The sequence below is a fragment of the Nicotiana tabacum genome, unplaced genomic scaffold, assembly GCF_000715075.1.
Source record: "Nicotiana tabacum cultivar K326 unplaced genomic scaffold, ASM71507v2 Un00003, whole genome shotgun sequence".
Classification (NCBI taxonomy): Eukaryota; Viridiplantae; Streptophyta; class Magnoliopsida; order Solanales; family Solanaceae; genus Nicotiana; species Nicotiana tabacum.
In genome coordinates this window covers 149435-169214 of record NW_027438241.1, presented here as the reverse complement: position 1 = coordinate 169214, position 19780 = coordinate 149435, and the positions used below count along the sequence as shown (strand labels likewise).

General features: G+C 36.0%; 2 protein-coding genes and 1 long non-coding RNA gene across 3 annotated transcripts; 1 reads left to right on the top strand and 2 right to left on the bottom strand.

Annotated features, from left to right (window-relative positions):
* Nucleotides 1-1428: 1428 nt before the first annotated feature.
* Nucleotides 1429-2650, bottom strand: LOC107815764 (uncharacterized). Its single transcript, XM_075248614.1, has 2 exons — nucleotides 2120-2650; nucleotides 1429-1527 (listed from the first exon to the last, which is right to left on the bottom strand). The coding sequence occupies exons 1-2, from the start codon at nucleotides 2648-2650 to the stop codon at nucleotides 1429-1431; spliced, it is 630 nt and encodes a 209-aa protein (XP_075104715.1).
* Nucleotides 2651-7576: 4926 nt separating this feature from the next.
* LOC107815767 (putative lipid-binding protein AIR1B) lies at nucleotides 7577-8269 on the bottom strand. The gene has a single exon (XM_016641397.2). It carries the CDS (start codon nucleotides 8201-8203, stop codon nucleotides 7817-7819), a length of 387 nt encoding a protein of 128 aa, XP_016496883.1. The 5' UTR covers nucleotides 8204-8269; the 3' UTR covers nucleotides 7577-7816.
* A 2225-nt stretch (nucleotides 8270-10494) lies between these two features.
* LOC107815765 (uncharacterized) lies at nucleotides 10495-19458 on the top strand. The gene is made up of 3 exons (XR_001654791.2): nucleotides 10495-11281; nucleotides 11749-11815; nucleotides 14116-19458. It is a non-coding gene; the product is annotated as an uncharacterized LOC107815765 (long non-coding RNA).
* The last annotated feature ends 322 nt before the right edge of the window (nucleotides 19459-19780 follow it).

Below are 19780 nucleotides of genomic sequence, written 5' to 3'. Positions count from 1 at the left end.
GTACCCGGGATGTTAATCTTCTTTGAAACCTATGTAGAGATATTAAGGGTAGGTTTATGGTCTTATTTTGGTCGTGGTCAGTGGGAAAATGTAGAAAGAGACGACATAAGCGATATATATACATAGCCACTTTTGAAAAGTCAAAGAGGTGCTAGCTTAGCACCATAGCATTGGCCCTTCTTCCGACGCTTATATCATTTTATCCGGATGTCGTATGGTCAAACGGTTAAGAGAATTGAAAACTATATTCCAGGACCTTCAATTTTATATATAATATGTCCCAAAAAGATTTCATATAACACACTAAATGTATTTCTCAAAAAGCTTCATTACAAGGCAAATCCTTAGCCGATATTTTCACAACTTAAAATCGATTTTTTCCAAACTTTATATTTTATATCCAAATATCATATATAGTAATATTATGACTTTAAACTTATTTAAATCATGATTAATAAGTCTCATATTCATTATACGTCACCTTGGGACGCACGACGTGTAACAATCTTCCCCCTAAGAAACATTCATCCTCGAATGTTAAACTCCCAGAGATCTATAGAAATATTGGTAGAGTCTTCTCTATAACGGTACTACTACCAACCTGTCAGGATTTGTTGATGCTGGTGGTTTGAAGAACAATGTAGAATTTTTATGATATGTTGGTGATAATGGTGTTGTAGTTGCTGCTATTAGTTCAAAAACAATGTAGTATGTTAGAAGTGGGTACTAGGAATTTGGCCTTTTATTAATGTACACTATCTTGTTATGAATGAAATGGCAATGGCCAATTTTTAATACAAATTTAAGCTCAGCTACACTTCCATATTGTGTTATGAATGAAATACAAAGTCATATTCATGAACTAAAAAAATAACTGCCCAAACATATTCATGAATTGAAAACATAAGTGCGCAAACATTCGATTGCATAATGTGATGAACTAGCATTATATCGAAGCTAAAAAAACAGAGCATTGTTTTGGTCTACAAAATACATAATATTCAAGATGATAATAGAGACTTAATGTATAAAATATAGCATAACTGCCCAAACATTCGATTGCATAATGTGATGAACTAGCATTATATCGAAGCTAAAAAATAGAGCATTGTTTTGGTCTACAAAATACATAATATTCAAGATGATAATAGAGACTTAATGTATAAAATATAGCATAACTGCCCAAACAAAAAGCTGCCAGACCAAACAGAGCATAACTGTTCAAACAACTAAGCTCCAATAGAGCATAATGTATCAAACAGAGCATAATTGCCCAAACAAAAAACTGGCAGTGACATCTTAGATAACATTAACAAAAATTGGTCTGCTTCACAATGTAGATACAGCTGAACTTATTTGACTTGAAGGGCCTTTTTTACTTGTTGCACTCATCTGCTGAAGTTGTGACTTGTCACTACATTACTTCCTTTAAACTTCAATCCAGGGGCTTAAACCAATGTCTATGTTAGTTGTAGATATATACTTGAATGTCCCAACTGATATGACTCTCTCAGATGATATACTGGACTGTAAAATGCAATGAATTAGTAATAAATAAATAGATATGTTCCAGCCCACAAACTGCATTACGATAAAATTATACACCCCTACATTCTGGATAGTAGTTCCAGTCATAGTATTTGTGAAAATCCCAAAATCACTATGCCTTGGCCTTTTATGTCCAATGGTTGCTGCATTAGCCAAGCCTCCTCCTAGTGAAGTTTCTTTTCCTTTTCCCCTGCCTAGTCCAGGGCCTCATGTATATTGAGATGTTGAAGGTTGTGTGCTAGTAGAGCTTCTTGTAGCAGATGTGAATACACTCCTACCAATGCCAAGTGCAATTCCTATTCCTTTTCCCCTTCCTAGTCCATGGCCTCTTCCTCTTCCCCTACCAAGCCCGGTTGATTGATTGTTGCTTTGTCTTTTGACAATACTTTTATCCTCACAAATTGATGATGGATTTCTTTGTTGAGATGGTATTTCCCGAGATGATCTTGGTGGAGGTGGTGCCATATTTTGACTTTGTTGACTAGCACTTCTTGGAACATGGTGAAATAATAGTAAGAAAAGAATGTAAAAGAAATAGTAAAAAGACAGAAGTACAAATACCAAAACTTACCATGTTCCTACATCCAGATTTGTTGTGGCATGTTTGTTGGCAATTTGAACAAGTCATCTTTATCCCTTTCTTTGATAGTTTACCATGCTTTTTCCTTGGCTCATCCTTGGCTTTTCTCCTACATCTCTTTGGTCTACCTGGCATAGGTTTAGATTCAGGAGGCTCTATACATGGATTTGTTGATTCTTGCCACATCTTCATATTGGGAATTGGTTGAATGAAATGCTGGTAAGTTTTAAGGAAAGTTTCCTTCCTATACCAGTGGGAAACATAATCATCTGGGTCAATTTCTCTATCATATAATGCACATAGTGTATGTTGACATAGAATGTCCCTCAACATCCATGATCTACAAGTATATGTCATGGTCCTAAAATCAACAATAAATCTGTAAACATCTTCATTAACCTCAAACCCATGTTTTGCATTCCACATAACCGTACACCTCTTAGAGAGGGCTTTATTCTCTTCCATTATCATCCTAGCCATTGGTACAATGTCATTAACCCAAGTCTCAACAAACTTCCTCATTTCAATAGTCCTATTCATGATTTTGTGTCTAATTTCTTCCAACATAGTTATAACAGACTTGTGTTTAGGACCGACAATCCAAGAATAGAATATTTCACACATGTTATTCTCAATGACATCTCACTTTAAATGTTCTCTAAAGTATGCCCTACACCAATACGTTTTATTATACTTCAACAAGTCTTCACATATATGATAACCAAGATTATTCATTGCTTCCAGTTCTTCCTTGAATTTCACTTCATAAGATGCTTTGGCACATCTCCAAAATTATTTCCTCCTTTCTTCACCTCTCTAGTTTTTGGATCAGTTAGACCAAATATGTCTAGCATACATTCTATGTTCTACTATGGGTAGTAATTCCCTTATAGTTGGTACTAGACCCTGCAAAAAAGAGTAATAAATGTTAGTAGACAGTATATATAAAGAAAGAAAAAATAATAATTAAAAGTTGACTGTAACTTCACCTTTTGCATATCTGACTTAACAGTTAAGCCAACGCCATCTCCTAATTATAAATTTACAATCAAATATGTGATGAACCAACTTCAAGAGTGTTTTAGCTTGATAAACTACAGCCCATACAATAGGAAATATTTGATTGTTCCCATTTCTACTAACTGCAACAAGTAACTCACCCTTGCAGATTCTCTTTAGAAAATAAGCATCAAAATCCTATGATCCTTCTGCACCCTTCTAACCATCCCCTTTTCAAAGAATCTAAATAGATAGAAATAAACAAACAGATTCTTGCCAGAAAAAGTCTCACTATCTGTTCTATCCAGCGAGAACTCCCAGGATTTGTTTGCTTAATAATATCAGCATAATCAGCAAGTCTGTTAAATTTTATTTTTCAGTCACCCATGAATTGACTTATAACACTACACGTAGCCTTAAAACAAACAGTCCTTCCAACATACAAACCTAACTTATTCCTGACCAAATCCTGAATCTCCCACAACTTAATATTTGGATGGAAAATAATCATATCTTTATACTTATTGGCAATGTACTTAGAAGTACATAATTTGTTCTTGTTTTTGGTGTTGCACTTATGAGCTGGATGGTACTTCTTCACGGTAAAGTCACATGAATCCCCATAATTGCTTGCATACAATTCCCATTTACACTTCATACCTTTACACTTAACTCTAACCCTATCCTTTTCATTATGCATAATTGTTAGTTGCACTTTGTTCTCCACAGAATATGAGGCCACTACTTTTCTAAACTCCACAACATTTTTAAATACCATACCAAGATTAAAAATAGCAAGGTAACAGTCAGAGTCAAACCTTACCTTTTTACTTCTCCTTCTAGGAGGTAAGTCAACACCCCTTTCAGCTAAAACATCTAAGTCATCTTTGTAATCATCACTTCCAATATCAGAACTAGTGTAGTAGTCTTCATCCCCTCCTAATTTCCCAGCAAACCTGTCCTGCTAAGATGGCCAATATCCTCAAAGCCTTTATCTATTCCAGCTTCACCCAGAATAATCTCTTCTGTTGGAGTAGGTTACTTTCTCTGTTTCTTCTGTTTTTTCTTGTTTCTTATTTCATGCCTTAATGAAGTGAGCTCTTTATTCACATCACTATCATCACCATCAGGTATGTTATCTAATTCAGACTCACTACTTGATAGATCTGATGCCAAACCAACATCTATCTTTGTTGTTTCTTCAACCCCTTGTAAATTCTCACCTGCAACCCCAACATCAGCTAGATTTCCCTCAGCCACAAATGTGTTGTCTGCAGCACTTTCTTGGATATTTATATTCTCTGGAACAGTAGATGTTGCCCTAGCCTCTTTATTTAATATAGTTTTACTTGGTTCAACAACTTCTGGCCCATATAAAAGGCTATATAGGACAGTCTCATCAACCAATAAAGGCTCATTTACTACATGTTTAATAAACAAATCCAAATGATCAAGATGAATAAGGTGACAAACTATATTATACAGTTGTTCATCATTTTCAATCAAGACAAAGACATTAGATTTTAGATTAATTAAATAGAAACCCTCAACCTCAGCATACCCCATATCCTTTGTGTAGGGCATAAGCTCAAAAAGAGAAAAGTGGTTCTTGTCTATCATGTGACCATCCTCACTCCTCTCTCCTACATATCTCGGGTCAGGATCCTTGACAATTTTTTCACCATGGTAAAAATCAATAAGAATATATTCGTCTGCAAACATGACTAGATTTACCAACATGACTAGACTTACCACTGTATTGAAAAACCAAATAGCGAAACAAAGGAGGTTAGTAGATTCCCCGAACCGAAATTATAAAAAAAACCCTAATTTTCACAAACTCCAACAAACTAAATTACAACAGCCAAAAACAACTAAATATCATGTAAATAAAAGCTTACCACGAAGGAAAACTTCGATTGAAAGAGCATAAACTACGAAACTTCAGTCACGGCCAACTCCAGTCACGACCAACTCCAGTTACGACCAACTCCAATCACCACCACAGTCGAAAGAAGCAAATAGTTACTCGTATTAATAATATAATTGACCAAGTTGTTGACAGACAATTGAATCTAACTCAAAATTGATGAAGAATCCACGGGAAATCGGTCTCAATATAGTTCATTAGTGTTTATTAGGCTAGGAAAAGGGGTTTTGGATGGAAGATCGATTAAGGGAGTCGAGGTAAAATGTGGGTAAGGTAAAAAAGGGTGGTTTTATCTGGCTTGGATAAATAAACACGTGTTAGCATTTTATTGGTATGTTATTTCACGTGGGAAGTGTTTTAAAACACGCGCTTAAGTTTTTACAGCCCGGTCATGCGTTGCGTTTAAATGGTATAATCTAAAATACAGTTAAAGTGTTCAATAGGAAAAGCGCTAAGTTAAAGTGTCAAAGTAGAAACTGGAGACATGTTTAAGGGGTCGTACACTTATTTGGCCTTCTTTCTTTTCTTTCTTTTCCTATTTTCATTTGGAGGAGGGTGAGGAATTAGTTGGTGCCAATCCTAACATACACAACTTCCTTCTCTTCTTTCTTTCACGTCATATTCTTTGAAGTTTGAAGCTTATAATCTTCACAAAACTCAGACAAATATTGTGCTCATGTGACAAACTAAATTTGATTGTTTACTTTGCAGATTCGGAGTAGTACACATTCATCTCCCTCGAGTTAATTTTTATATCTATTTCTCCTGTTTAACTCGTTATTTTCGTCACTAATGTCAACGGAACTGATATGCTTAGTTTCTTAATTTTATTTACGTGTGTGTACTTTAAATTTGAAGACTTCGATTCTTATTTAATAGAGTCAGCTATATAAAATAAAAATATATTCCGTACATCCCAACAAGGATGATGCTTTTCAATTTTTGACTTTTTCATGTCTTTTATATTTTCTAAAATATTAATTATTATAATTTTAGTACTTTTTATGTAGTTTTTAAAAATATAAATTTTATTTACAAAAACTTAAAGATTCTATATTCGAATTTACGGTTAAAATTAAGAAGTTTAATTTGAAACTCTCAAAATTCGAAAAATATCTTTTTGGAAATAAGGAAGTATCATTTTTCTGCAACCTAAATTTTTTCCCTTAACTTTTTTTTTATATAGTTCAAAATATATTCTTTGCTAATATTTTATGCAATTTTTAAAAAGATCATGCTCATTAGCAGAGACGAAGCTATGTTGTCCTAAGGATAGTCAATTGACCACCCTTTGTCGAAAAATTACATTGTGTATATAGGTAAAATATTAAATTTTAGAGGTATATATAAGTTGAAATTTTTTTTTTAATTTTTTTTTTAAGTTTGAACATTTTTGAAAAAATTTCTTGCTTTGCCGGGGTTGCGCGTGCCCAAAAATTAGCATACATATGGAATACTTTTCACTTGTCAGAAGGATGTAAAAAGTAGAGAGTAATAGGTCATGGAGAAATCGTAAAGACCCATCATGTGGATGATGTCATTTCCCTTTAGATGTTTCGCACCTAATTGTGTCACGGGTGTCTTTAAGGTCATATCAATGCTTATGAGTGTTGTATGTAAATATTACAGCACGTTTATTTCTGGTTTTATTATTTTGCTTAAAGCAAAGAAGTTGCTATTAATTGGAAACAATTAAACACTTAAATATGCAAAGACACTGTGGTGAAAATCATTTACGACATACTAAAATGAGTCATAATCCAAAATCCCTCAAAGTTTCAATGAAATTAATGGAATCCCATTTTCCATAGCATTTTTCAGGTTATTGGTTACTTAATTCCTGAAGCAAAAAATAGGAATTGAATTTAAAAGGTATTAGTTAATTTCCTGCTCTATGTTTGTGACGGATTAATTAATTTGCCCATAAACTTGTTGCATTATGATTATATTATCGTGGTGCTTTTTTAATTCCCAGAAATACAAGACCTATACTAAATAGATTTTGAAAGACATCATATATATAATTATATCACGTGTGGCTATCATTAACTTTTCAAGGTCAAATTAACTCATAAGGGATAATCACAACCCAAATGTTCCCTACTGCAGTATGATAATGTTAAATTTTGCTACAGATTTCTTTATTCGATAATGTTCCGGATCGTGTTATGCAGAACACACTAAGGGAATCGTTCCTTATTTAGAGCTTTTCGGAGCTTGAACCTGAAATATGGAGGAGTAAATTTATCTATCCCGCCACAATTCTTAAGAAGCAATTAACACAATTAACTTCTACAAAAAAGACTGTCACATGCACTAAGCTCTCATTATGCGCGGGGTTCGGAAAGGGCCGGACCACAAATGTCTATTGTAAGCAGTCTTACCTTCTGCAAGGGTTAATGGTCACATGACGGCAACTTTACCATATAAATCATTTCAATTAAGACAATAACTTCTACAAAGTCAAAAATATATAATAGAAAAGGTGGGGAAATAAAACTAGAATCTAAAGCAAACTCTCAACTCAAAGCACACTTGGTAATATAAACTTGAAAATGCCATATCAACATAATTAAGGAACTTCAAATTGGAAAGTGAAAGGCTTACCATTTAGCCAATACATAGGTATAATATATCTTCAAACTCCATCTCAAAGTATCTCCACAACCCCAAAATAACAGGATGAAAAAGAAACAAAAGAGAATAAAAACCCTCCAAGAAAATAACGTAAGACAGACTTTAACAATCTTGAATAATAATTAAGGGCACTGGAAGCCAGAAGGAGCCTCTTTAGAGCAAACATTAAGAAGCAAACTAAGTGAAATAGGTACATTAAGATTAATGCCCAAAATGTTAGCCTTAATAGCAGTGCAAAGGCAAAGAGCAGCTTCAACATTAGCAAGTCCAGAGAGAAGGCTGCAGCAAGGAGTGACTGGGGGTGAGCCAATAACAGCATTCACCAATCCAAGAACATCAGCACACACTCCAAGCTTAAGGGTATCAATGGGGCATGTAGCTGTTTCTGAAGAAGGAGGAGGAGGACATGGTTTTGGCTTAGGTTTAGGGCAAGTACGACACCCAGAAACCATCGAAAACAAGACGAGGTTAAGGCAAAGGAAAAGAGCAACACTATGCTTGGAAGCCATTGCTGTGTTGAAGTGGTTTTTGCTTGCTCAAGTAGTGAGTGATGCAGATTTATGCAAGAAGTAAAGCGTATTTATAGATTTGAATAATGTTTTCTTCTCTTTTAGTCCCTATATGTCTTGGTCCATTATAATTAGGGGCCGGTAATTTCACGGAGGGTTGCATAAAGTTGTAAAACTAATTTTTGTCGTAAAAATAATAACTCAACTACGCGTATATATTACAACGTAACTAAAACATCTAAAAATGCTAAATATGGCCCCCATAAAAGAAAGTAGATAGTTATCGTGTATAAAATATAGTCATATATACAACTCACCTCACGTAATGTGCACATCAAATAACAAAAACCCATCTTTTGATCAAACCCAACCGATTGTTTTCACCACTTGGCACATTATTAGTGTTTCATTTTTTAAAGTGGGTCACAGATTTTTTTTTTTTTAAACTTTTAAGTGATACTACATGGATATTATGTAACCTGAATTGTTGGAGTGGCAGCCTGCTTATATTTTGGGACACGATTTAGTTTTTTCATGTCTCTCTTATTTTATGTGATATAAATGCGCGTAGTTGAGTAATTATTTCATTATAAAATTTAGTTTTATATATTTTGTATAATAAATAAACTATTGTTGGACTAGCTACCATCTATGAAATTACCCGGAAAAAGCAAGTGGAATAAGCTCAACATTTGCCATCCTTAATGACATTTTAGTCCTTTAAATTCCATTTATCCAGAAGAAGAAAAAAACTAGTTTAGTCCATCTAGGGATGATAGTAAGTCAAATTTGCAACCTTACTAGTTTCCAATTGCCTATCATTCCCTTAAGCACCATCACAAAATTGAAAACTATAACATGTAGGGCTCAAGGACGGGATTTAAAAAGCTAAAAACATGTAGGGCTCAAAGGTATTTTTGTCGACTAATAATTTTTTGTTCTAAGATTGATCCCATTATTATAGCCAATTTTAAATTGTTTATCATACTAGTAGAGTTGCCAGTTCATTAAGTGATTTTATCCAGATATTTTACATTATTAAGGAAGTTACGATAAAGGACTCAAAGTTGCTTGTAGGATAATTAAGTATCGTATGGGGATGAAGATTTATTTTTTATTTTAAAGGCTTCGTGCAAAAGGTCTACATTTAGCTTAATCTACCTTAGACAACATTGATTAGTAGGGAAATAAAATCAGAACTAAGTCTCATAGACTAAAAGTTAAACCTTTCGCTTTCTCTAATTAATTACTTTGATGTTAACAAGCATATGATAAAGAATATGAAGAAAGAAAAATAAATGTAGCACCCATGTGCCATAATGGCAATACTTTTGGCTGTATGCACAAAAACAGCCGAGATTTTGGAGGTTAGTGAAAAGGTTAGGAACACAAGCACAAGTTGGGTTCTGGATTTCTTGGTCTGTTAATGATCAGATTCAAGAACAGTGATGTGGTGCAATTCTTTTCCAGCTAATTAGAACATATAATTCTAGAGGGGCTATATCCTATATGTGTATGGTACAATATGTTCATTGTCCTTCTCACATGAGTGGCTGAAGGTTCCTCATGCAAGAAAATATCTTTTGTTCTTTGAGGATTAATTGGAGTGTTGCTCCAAAAGATTCTACTTGTTCTAATTTCTTAGAGTCAGAAAATGTGTTTTTTTCAACCAGAAGAAAAATGAGAATATTGTCAATAATGGGAGCTGTTCATAGAAAACTTATGGGTTCATTCAAGCCCATTCAGATCCTGTATATGTGTTAAACACCCAAATAATAGATTTGAAACCGTAAAAACAAATGGGTTATGATGAAGTTCCGATCGTACCCATAGTATTCAAATCCTGAATCTATGTTTGACTTGCATTTTTAGAAAATTGTGGTAAAGGCAAAGGTTTATCGGACAGAAGTTACTGCTCTTTATTTCCCCAAACACACTTTAACCTTTAAGATTGAATTGGTGTTCTAATAAGTCAGTATGTAAGCATGACATTAGATTATATGCTAAAGGCAACGAATGAAATAAATTAAGAAAACGACATAAGAAATGAATGAATGAAAGAAAGGATTTAATTTGCATACATTGACATTATAAAAATTCTTTTACACTATGAGCATAGTTTAACCTATTATAGCATGTCAGTTGCCATTTTATTTATTAGGTTATCTTCTTCTTCTTCTTTTTTTTTTAACTCAAAACCACCTTCACGGGGAGGGGTTAGGCTTGATCCCTACCTTATATATTAATACCCAAAAATGAAATACATGAGCAAGATGTATAAAGTGCCTAACCTCTTCAAAATATATATTTAAGACAATGGACAATTCTATTGCTATACATTTTCGTAATTAACCGAGGCCTATACATGGTACATTCACAAAAATTACAAGCATAAGGCTTTGAGTAGTTTATGAGAATGTCATTCTCATGATCACTGTTAAGCAGACAAAAAGTAAAACATAGCTTATACTTTTGATGCTACATCAGAGAGCTTTATATCTTTGAGTTTTTGGTTCCTTACTCTGAAATTAGAAAATCACCCTTTGTCCATGTTTATTAGCTCTTTCACATGTCTAGGGAGATGATCAGTAAAGGTAGTGTAGCCCTTAGTAGTCTGTGATGTGTGACTTAGAGCCGCAAGATGCTCTACTACCTGATTTGCTTTCTGTAGCAGTGCTGGATGGTACTACCCAGTAGCCTTCTAATTTGAAGGTCTCTTTCATCTATGATAATAAAAGCATGGAACCAGTTTTCAGTCTCAGGGCTATAAAACCATTTAGAATACACCACTGTATTCCAAAAAAAGAACCTTTGTTTCTGCCACATTACTGGTTCCCTGTATCGGTAAAAATTACCCTCTTCACGCGACCTGACCGAAAAGTCTCACATGGCAATTGAGACCTAGTGAGCAAGTGATGGGACCCGTTGACGAATTCGGAGGAAATGGTCATCGAAGGGTCAAGTATTCGAAGAGGTGGTTGAATAAGTTCGGAGACTCACTCAACCTGATCCTTAGATTGTGGATATCTATGTTACGCCGAAACGGAAGCCAATATCGAGGATCACTACCAGAAAATCGTAAATTTCCTACTGAAATTTATTGTAGAAAATTTCCGACGGAATCCGCCGGAAATGTCAAAAAAATATCATGTATGTATTTTTAAAACATTTTCGACCATATTTCCGACCAAATCGGTCACAACTTTTGGTGAAAAATTTCGTTTGACTTGTTTGACTTTATTTCCGTCCGATTTGGTCGGTAGTATTTTTAAAAAAAAAGAATATTTAAAATGACAATTCCGACAGATTCAGTCGGAATTTTGTTTTAAAAACCCTACCCGACCCCGTCCCCAAAAACAGAACTTCTCTTTTCTTCCTCCTTCTCTCATCCTCCTCTACTCTCCCTCTCATCCTTCTCCTCCGTCCCCCAAAATTTGCCCTTTAAATGTATTTTCGCTCTCTCTCTCATTTCATCCTCCCTTCTCCCTCTCCTTTCTCCTCCCTTTTTCCCTTAATTTATTAATTTTTTAAAATCTATTTTGTAGTAGTGGTTCTCCGCGCGGCGGTGGGGGCATCGGCTCAGTCGACTTCTCTGGCATTTTTTCCGTCGAGGTAAGTACTTCACTGACATATATATCGTATTTTTATTGTTAAATTTGTAGTAATTTTCTATATATGAACATCCTAGCTAGTTGAAGTAGATATGGTTGAAATTTTAGAGATTTTAGTTTTTTAATGATACATAATATAAAACAAATAGAGAGAATATGCTGAATTAGGTATGGTTGAAAATTTGGATTAAACAAGATATGTTAAGAAATCCTAAATCTAATTTTAAATTTGTTAAGAATATGTTGAATTTGTGTTTGATTAACTTAATTATTTTCGAAATAAAAAAGGTGACATGTTGGCATAAAGTAATTGAGAAAACAACGATAGGAAAGAAGGAAAACAAACTTTCACTTTCACTTCCAACGATAATTATATTAACTACTTATAGTTTAAAACTTTTGTATAAAGTTTGTTGTACTAGGTTCATTGTTGCTTGTTAGTTTTATTATTAGAATGATATTAAATTTAAATTTTTTCAATTTCAACATTAAGATTAATTTGTAAATTTAAGAAATCATTAATTAATTTGGATTATATGAACATTTAAGAAGTTATTCAAATTTAATTATTATAGTTAAAGACTTATATTATTTAGAATAGGGATTAATGTGAGATTTCGAGTGTTAAAAAATATTAATTTAAAAAATAAAATATTTCAATTAAAGTGCTTTGACACAATTAATTGTATATATCTAAAACGAACATTTGAAAGAGTATAACTTTGTAACTAGTTTAAATAAATTAAATTATTTTAAATATCTCATTTCTCGATTTCTATTTGTGTAGATAGAATTTGTGCATCATAGATGGATGTATAATAGGAATCATCCTAATCGTGCGGGGTTGAGGGATGAATTTATTGAAGGGGTTGCTGAATTTATTGCTAAGGCTCAAACACTTGATGATTTTTTTATTGGAGGAAGGATTAGGTGCCCTTGTGTGAAATGTAAGTATGTTAAGTTATTGAAAACAAACGAAGTTAAAGTTCATCTCTACAAGAAAGGGTTTGTAGAAAATTATTATGTGGACTGTTCACGGGAAGAATCATGCTAGTTTAGATGATGTTAACTTTCATAATTCTTTTGTTGGTGAGGGTAGCCCCATTGCAGAGCATAATGTTAAAAATTCTCGATACAATGAAATGATGAGGGATACTTTTGGGATGTTTCCAGGGGTTTAATCCGAACCAAATGATGAGGCTAACCGTTTCTATGAACAGTTAGCATATGCGGAACTTTTCTCGCAGAAGCGGCTTCACAGAAGAGTCAAAGTAACCACAAATGCAGAAATTTCGCATAAGCGTTTCTAGAACCACAAAACGTAGTCGCATAAGCGGTCAAACATCCGCAAATATGACTCGTCGGGTAAATTTTAAAGATCCAATACTTCTTTCATCAGGTAACACTCTAACCCATCTTCCCCTAACTCAAAACCCCTCTCATCTCTCACACTCGAATCTTATTGTTCACACACAAAGAAGTCAGATAATCATCTTGTTCCTTCTCTCTCTTAGTTGCTCTCTCTTCTTCCTCGATTTTCTTCTTCTCTCATCATCATATACTCTTCTCCATGGCCAAATTTCCATAGTCCCGTTTCCCTTCTTTAATCAACGTTCATTTTAGGGGTGAGGGAAATTGGTTGAGTGTAGTTGTGTATATTGTTATTATTGAAAAGAAATTGGGGAAGTTTAAGTACCCAATTGCTTCAAAGAATCAAATATCACTCTGTGCTTGTCACGTGTTCGAAAAATTGTCTGAAAGATATTTTATTGCTAAGTACCTTAAAATCATGTTTAATCAAGTCGTGTACTATTGTAGAGCATAAATTTAGAAGTCTTGAGTATAAATATTGTGTCAAAAATATAATTTGAATTGAATAGAGTCAGAAGTTTCTGAGCCTTTGAAAGTCTAGTGAAAACCGCTTTTGCAAAGAAAAGCTACAGATGCGGCCTCGCACCTATGTTGACTATTCTGCAAGTGCGAAAGTGGCTGCAATGTGAAAAAAACTGCAGAAGCGGGAATTTACCGTAGATGCGGAATCGCACCTGCGATGAAAGTTCTGTAGGTGCGAGTTTATGTTGAGCTGTGAAAATCGCAAAGCGAATCCTTTTAAGAAGAAGTGGAACCTCACCTGCGATTATTTTTTCGCAGGTGCGATTACTGGCATAATTTGGTAATTCCAGTAGCTTTGAAAATGAAGCTTTCGAAACTCGTTTGGCTTGATTATTTTGCCTAATTGTAGTTTTTTAAATTGCCTAACATAATTTTAATGCCCTACTAACTTGGTTTTGATTTTTTTAGGTACTTTGAGCTTCAAAAATGGACACAAACACAAATACAAATGTTGAGGATTTGAACTATGATACCAATAGATTCATGTCTTCCGATTGTCAAAGACGATATTTTTATAATCTCCTCACGAAAAAGCTCAAACTTGAGAAAGAAATTGCCGATGACAAAGTGGCTGAGCTCCTTCCGGATTTTCATGGTCAGATAGTTTGAAGAGCCTGGACATGCTTCATCCCAACTCCTTGCAAGGTCAATGCAGAATGGATGAGGGAATTTTATGCAAACTTAAAGCGTACACATTTTCGAAACCATGAACTTACAATAAAGGGAATGATTGTGAAATTTAGACTTGAGGAGATAAATGGTATCTATGGGCTTCAAAATCACCGGCTTGAGCCAATGCGAGAAAGAGATACATGTGACAATGGTGAGTGGCTAGTCTCAAAACTCTGTCCTGCAGGCAAAATAGTGAGTAGGGCTAAAAAGAAGAAGGGCATCAAATTTGGTAATTTTACAGCTGAACAAAAAATGTGGTTGTATATCATTACGAGCAGAGTGTCTCCTTCTGGGAACGGTTCTGATGTCCCATATACTAAGGCCCTGATGATTGCTTGCATCCTTGATGGCATTCCAGTGAATGTCAGTTATTACATCGTTCAGGAGCTGAAGGAGTACATGCTTCAAGGTAGCTCGACATTGATGTTTCCGTCATTGATTATAGAGTTATGCCGGCGTACGCAGGTTGATGAGTATAATGGAGATCATTGGACACCAGCGACAAACCCTTTCACCCATTGAGAGTGACCGCATAAGGCAGTGTTCTAAAGAGCAAAAAAAGGAAAATGGAGATTTCTTTAGGTGAAGGGTCCTCCTCACAAGCTATACAACCCGAGGGACCTTTTGGGGTGCTGAATTCCCAGATTACCTCTATTTGTGACTTAGTATCACAGCTCCTTAGTGGACCCTCACACTCCCAGCCTATGCTTGAGTATTGTACTAGGGAAGAAATGAAGACTTACTTGGAAGCCCAGAAAAAGCAGGCAGAGTTTCATGAGAAGTTAGCAGCTTCTGTTACCGGGCTCGAGGAATCACGAAGGAGAGAGAGAGAAACAAGAAGAAAGGCAAATTTATGATAAAGATATGGAGATGAATCAAGGCCATCTTTAAATTGGGGCCGCCGAACAAGAACATACTGGTCAAGGACAAGGACGACAGTAAGGGGTATTCCTTCTTATCGGATGATGCTGATGCTGATGATACCGGTGAGGATGAAGCCGAAAGCTCTACACAGCAAAGATGAGCTTTTTCACGCAGTTTGCTAGTTTGATGCAGACTTCAGGGAGACCCTCAAACTACTCTTATTTTATTCTGATACTGTGCAGTGAGGACACTGCAGTGTTTTTAGTTGGGGTGGATTTTAGGGAGTATACTTCATTTATACATCAATGCTTTACTGGTACCCTTGCCGGGATTGTGATTTTGTATGGAGCTCACAGGCTGAATCATTCCGAAGTACGAATGCTCTCGAGATTCAACAACTCTAGTGAGATGACCCATAAAGAAGTAACATTAGAGACCAATGCTGAAGGGGTATCTAAGGATACCCCGTTTCAAGTCATCGCAGGAGATATGGCCTACAACAACATCCTAAGAGGCCATGGATTCATGAGATGGATGCGGTGCCCTCAACTTTGCACCGGGTGATAAATTTCCCATCCAAATAAGGGATACCACAGGTCCGAGGAGAATAAAGAGCGTCTCGGGAAGTCAACTCAATTGTCGTTGCTAACACTATCTCTAAAGAGGATAGCAATATCTCCAACGAGAAAACCGCCGAATACGAACCTCAGCAACAAAGGGAGGGAATGTGGCTGACACCACTGAAATAGCCCCCCCTCCATATAGAATCGTTGAACCCAAAGAAGATGATGCCTCCTCCCCAATGGTAGAAGAACTAGAAAAAGTGATCCTCTTTATTCACTGGCCGGACGGGAAGGTCTACATTGGCCCAAGACTGAGTCCTGAGTAGAAACATAAGTTAATTAAATTTTTGCAAGATAATTCAGATTGTTTTGATTGGTCTCATACATATATAAAGGGAATTCTAGTGGATATCGTAGTACAAAAATTGAATATGGACCCAAACCACCGACCTGTGAAGCAATAAAAGAGAAACATTGGACAACGATCCCGAGCGACGGAGGAAGAGGTCACCAAGCTACTAAAAAATTGTTACATCTGCAAAGTGAAATACCTGAAATGGCTAGCCAACATCGTCGTGGTTCCATAAATAACGGCAAATTGAGAGTCTATGTCGATTATCAAGACCCGAACAAAGCTTGCCCAAAGGATTGCTTTCCTTTCACGAACATCGATCAACTCATAGATTCCACAACTAGTCACGAATTATTAAGCTCTTTGGATACATATTCAGGGTACAACCAGATGAAAATGGACCCTAGGTACCAATAAAAAGCTTCATTCATTATAGATAAGGTAACTTACTACTACAACGTCATGCCATTCGGCTTAAAAAATGCTGGAGCAACGTACCAAAGACTAGTCACTCGAATATTCCAGGACTACAGTGGAAAATTCATAGAAGTATACATTGATGATATGTTAGAAAAACTAGTTCAAACCAGAGATAATCTGAACCACTTGCAAAAAGCCTTCGAAGTCTTTCAAAAGTATAGCATGAAACTCTACTCGGAAAAGTGTGCCTCCGGGGTCAGTTCAGGTAAGTTCCTCGGTTTTCTGGTTTCAAATAGAGATATAGAAGCTAACCCCATGTAGATCAAAGTGATTGAGAATATACCCAAAGTGCTAAAAAGTCAAAAGGAAGTGATGAGGTTGACCGGAAGTGTAGCAGCGCTCGAGTGATTCATATCTCGTTCCTCCGAGAGTCTCACAAAATCTTTGCAGCACTAAAGAAGAACAAGAACTTTAAATGGATTGCTGAGTGTCAAAAAGCAGTGCGAGACTAGAAAACTTACTTGTCTATACCACCTCTTTTGTCAAAGCCCGAAGTGGGAGAACGACTCTTTTTCTACCTGGCAGTAGTGGAAACCGCTTTAAGTGCTTTTTTGGTGCGAGAAAATGAAGGTACGCTGTCTCCCGTTTAGTATGAAAGTAGATCACTAGTAAATGACAAAACTATATACCCATATTTAGAAAAACTTTCACTAGCACTTGTAATGGTTGCGTCATTATATTCAATATCATCCTATTTTGGTGGTCCATGCTTTCCCGTTGAGGAGTATTCTCCATAAGCTAGAACTCTTAGGGTGACTCTCCAAATGGGCAGCTGAATTAAGCGCGTAAAATCACAGGTCTTGGTGGATTTTATTGCCGATTTCAGTACTAATATACTCCCTGAGGCAGAGAATGGGTCACTGATAGCCTCTGAAACCATCTTAGGATTCTGGACCCTATATACGAACGGCTCATCTAATGTTAAGGGGTCTGGTCTGGGGATATTAATCATCACACTGACTGGTGAGGCAGTTCAATAGTCAATAAAGTGCCCTTCAGTAACTAACAATGAGGCAGAGTATAAATTTGATATTGCAGGACTCGACTAGCTCGAGGACTCGGCACCGAATAAGCCGAGCTGAAAATGACTTGCACATGATCATCAAACAGATGCTCAGGACATACATGGCTCGAGAAACACGGATGCAACAATACCTTTTTAGAGTTACTCGGCTCCTAGAACATTTTCAAGAATAGAAGGCAACACAAATACCCCGAGAGGAAAATGCTGAAGCAGAAGCGCTAGCCAACGTGGGGTCAGCCACAAACATCTCAAACACAGAAGCAAGCTTTGTCATCAATTTATTACGATCGACCCTAGATTCCAATCAAGAAGACGTAAATACCGTTAATGTGATTATATATTAGAGCAATGACTTCATTGATTATTTGCAGAACGACACGATACCTAAAGATAAAAAGGCTGCTCAGCAACTCAAGGTTCGGGCGAGGAGATACTGCCTCATTGAAGGATATATATACCTAAGAAACTTTAACAGTCCTCTAGCAAAATGTTTGGGAGAAACCACTTAAGAGATAGGTTGCTAGTTAGGAAGCTGATTAGAGCCAGATACTACTGGACCCGTATGGAACATGATGCTACCAATTTTGTCAAAACATATGAAAGCCCCTGTCATTCTCGCACCGGCTCCAACAGCTGGCCGAACTACTACATTCTATATTGTCTCCTTGGCTGTTCATGAAGTTGGGGGTAAAAATAATGGGACCTTTATCACAAGCTCCAAGCCAAGTAAATTATTTACTTGTATTAACTGATTAGTTTTTTAAATGGGTGGAAGAAGGTACTTATTCACAGATCCGAGAAAAGAAAATGATCAACTTTGTATGGAGGAATATCATATGAAGATTTGGTGTACTGAACAAAATTGCTTGTGACAATGGACCACAAATCGTAGGAGCTAAAGTGACCAAGTTTTTTTGAAGAATGAAAACTAAAAAGAATTACCTCCAGACTCCATCACCCCGGAGCTAACGGACAAGTTGAGTCTTCAACCAAAGTCCTACTTGAGTATTTGAAAAAAGGTTAGAAATAGAAAAAGGCAAGTGGCCGAACGAATTGCCCGGAGTATTATGAGCTCATCGCACAACAGCAAAGTCGAGCACCAGAGAGACTCTCTTTTCACTAGTGTATGAGTCCGAAGCACTGATTACGGTTAAAATAGAGAAACAAAGCCTAAGATTCGCACGCACAACCGGAGACTCCAACGTCGGAGTAGTCACACACATCCTAGACCTGATCGAAAGACGAAGGGAGATGACTTTAGTTCGTATGGATGCACAGAAATAGCGAACCAAAAAATATTACAGCAAGAAATTTAACCTGTATCATGTCAAGGTAGACGACTATGCGCTCCGAAGTGTGTTTGCAGCATCCTAGGAGCCGAACATGGGAAAACTAGGTCCGAATTTAGAAGGACCCTATAGAATCACCGATATAATGCTCAAGGGATCGTACAAGCTTGAAGAAATGGATGGAAATCCAGTAAAGGCAAATTAGAACGCTACATATATGAGAAAACTGCTATCTTCTTTGACTGTGATTCTACTAGACTTTCATGATTAGTACTCTTGTATCTAAAGTCTTTTTTAGGATTATATGGATCATAATTCGATTTGAAATTCTACTTGGAATGGTTTGCTATCTTACAGTGCTTAATCCTGTTACTGTGAACATATTTGTTTTTGGAAAATATAACATGAACTTGCTTCACATGTGTCTTGTGTGCCTTTAAATTTAGCATGATCCTGTTTATGTGTTTTGGCCAGACCTGTTGATGGCTACAGCTTTAGGAACTAAGTGTTTAAATTGTTTAATAAGTATTTCATGACTTGTATAATCTGGAATCCATTTGGGTGAGTAAGTTATAAATTGGGCCTGGGATTGGTCCATGCATATTGTTGGACCAGGGAACTGAATTCAGGTGCACTCTAGTTGTCTTGTGAGCATGTGATTTGGACTTGCTGTTTGTATGGAGAAGGCCTAAGGATACCCCTGGCCGATTACTTTTGTAATGGGCCTGTAATTAGTTTAGTGGGCTTATATTTATTTCAGTATGTATTTTGTCATATTCAAGTTTTTATTATTTCATTCTTGGGTCTATAATAACTTGTAATAAACAAC

Coding starts and splice junctions, on each gene's coding strand:
- LOC107815764 (XM_075248614.1), bottom strand. CDS start 2,650: ATGAGGAAGTTTGTTGAGACTTGGGTTAATGACATTGTACCAATGGCT. Junction 1,528..2,119: donor AATCTGGATGTAGGAACATG/GTAAGTTTTGGT, acceptor TGCATTTTACAG/TCCAGTATATCATCTGAGAG.
- LOC107815767 (XM_016641397.2), bottom strand. CDS start 8,203: ATGGCTTCCAAGCATAGTGTTGCTCTTTTCCTTTGCCTTAACCTCGTC.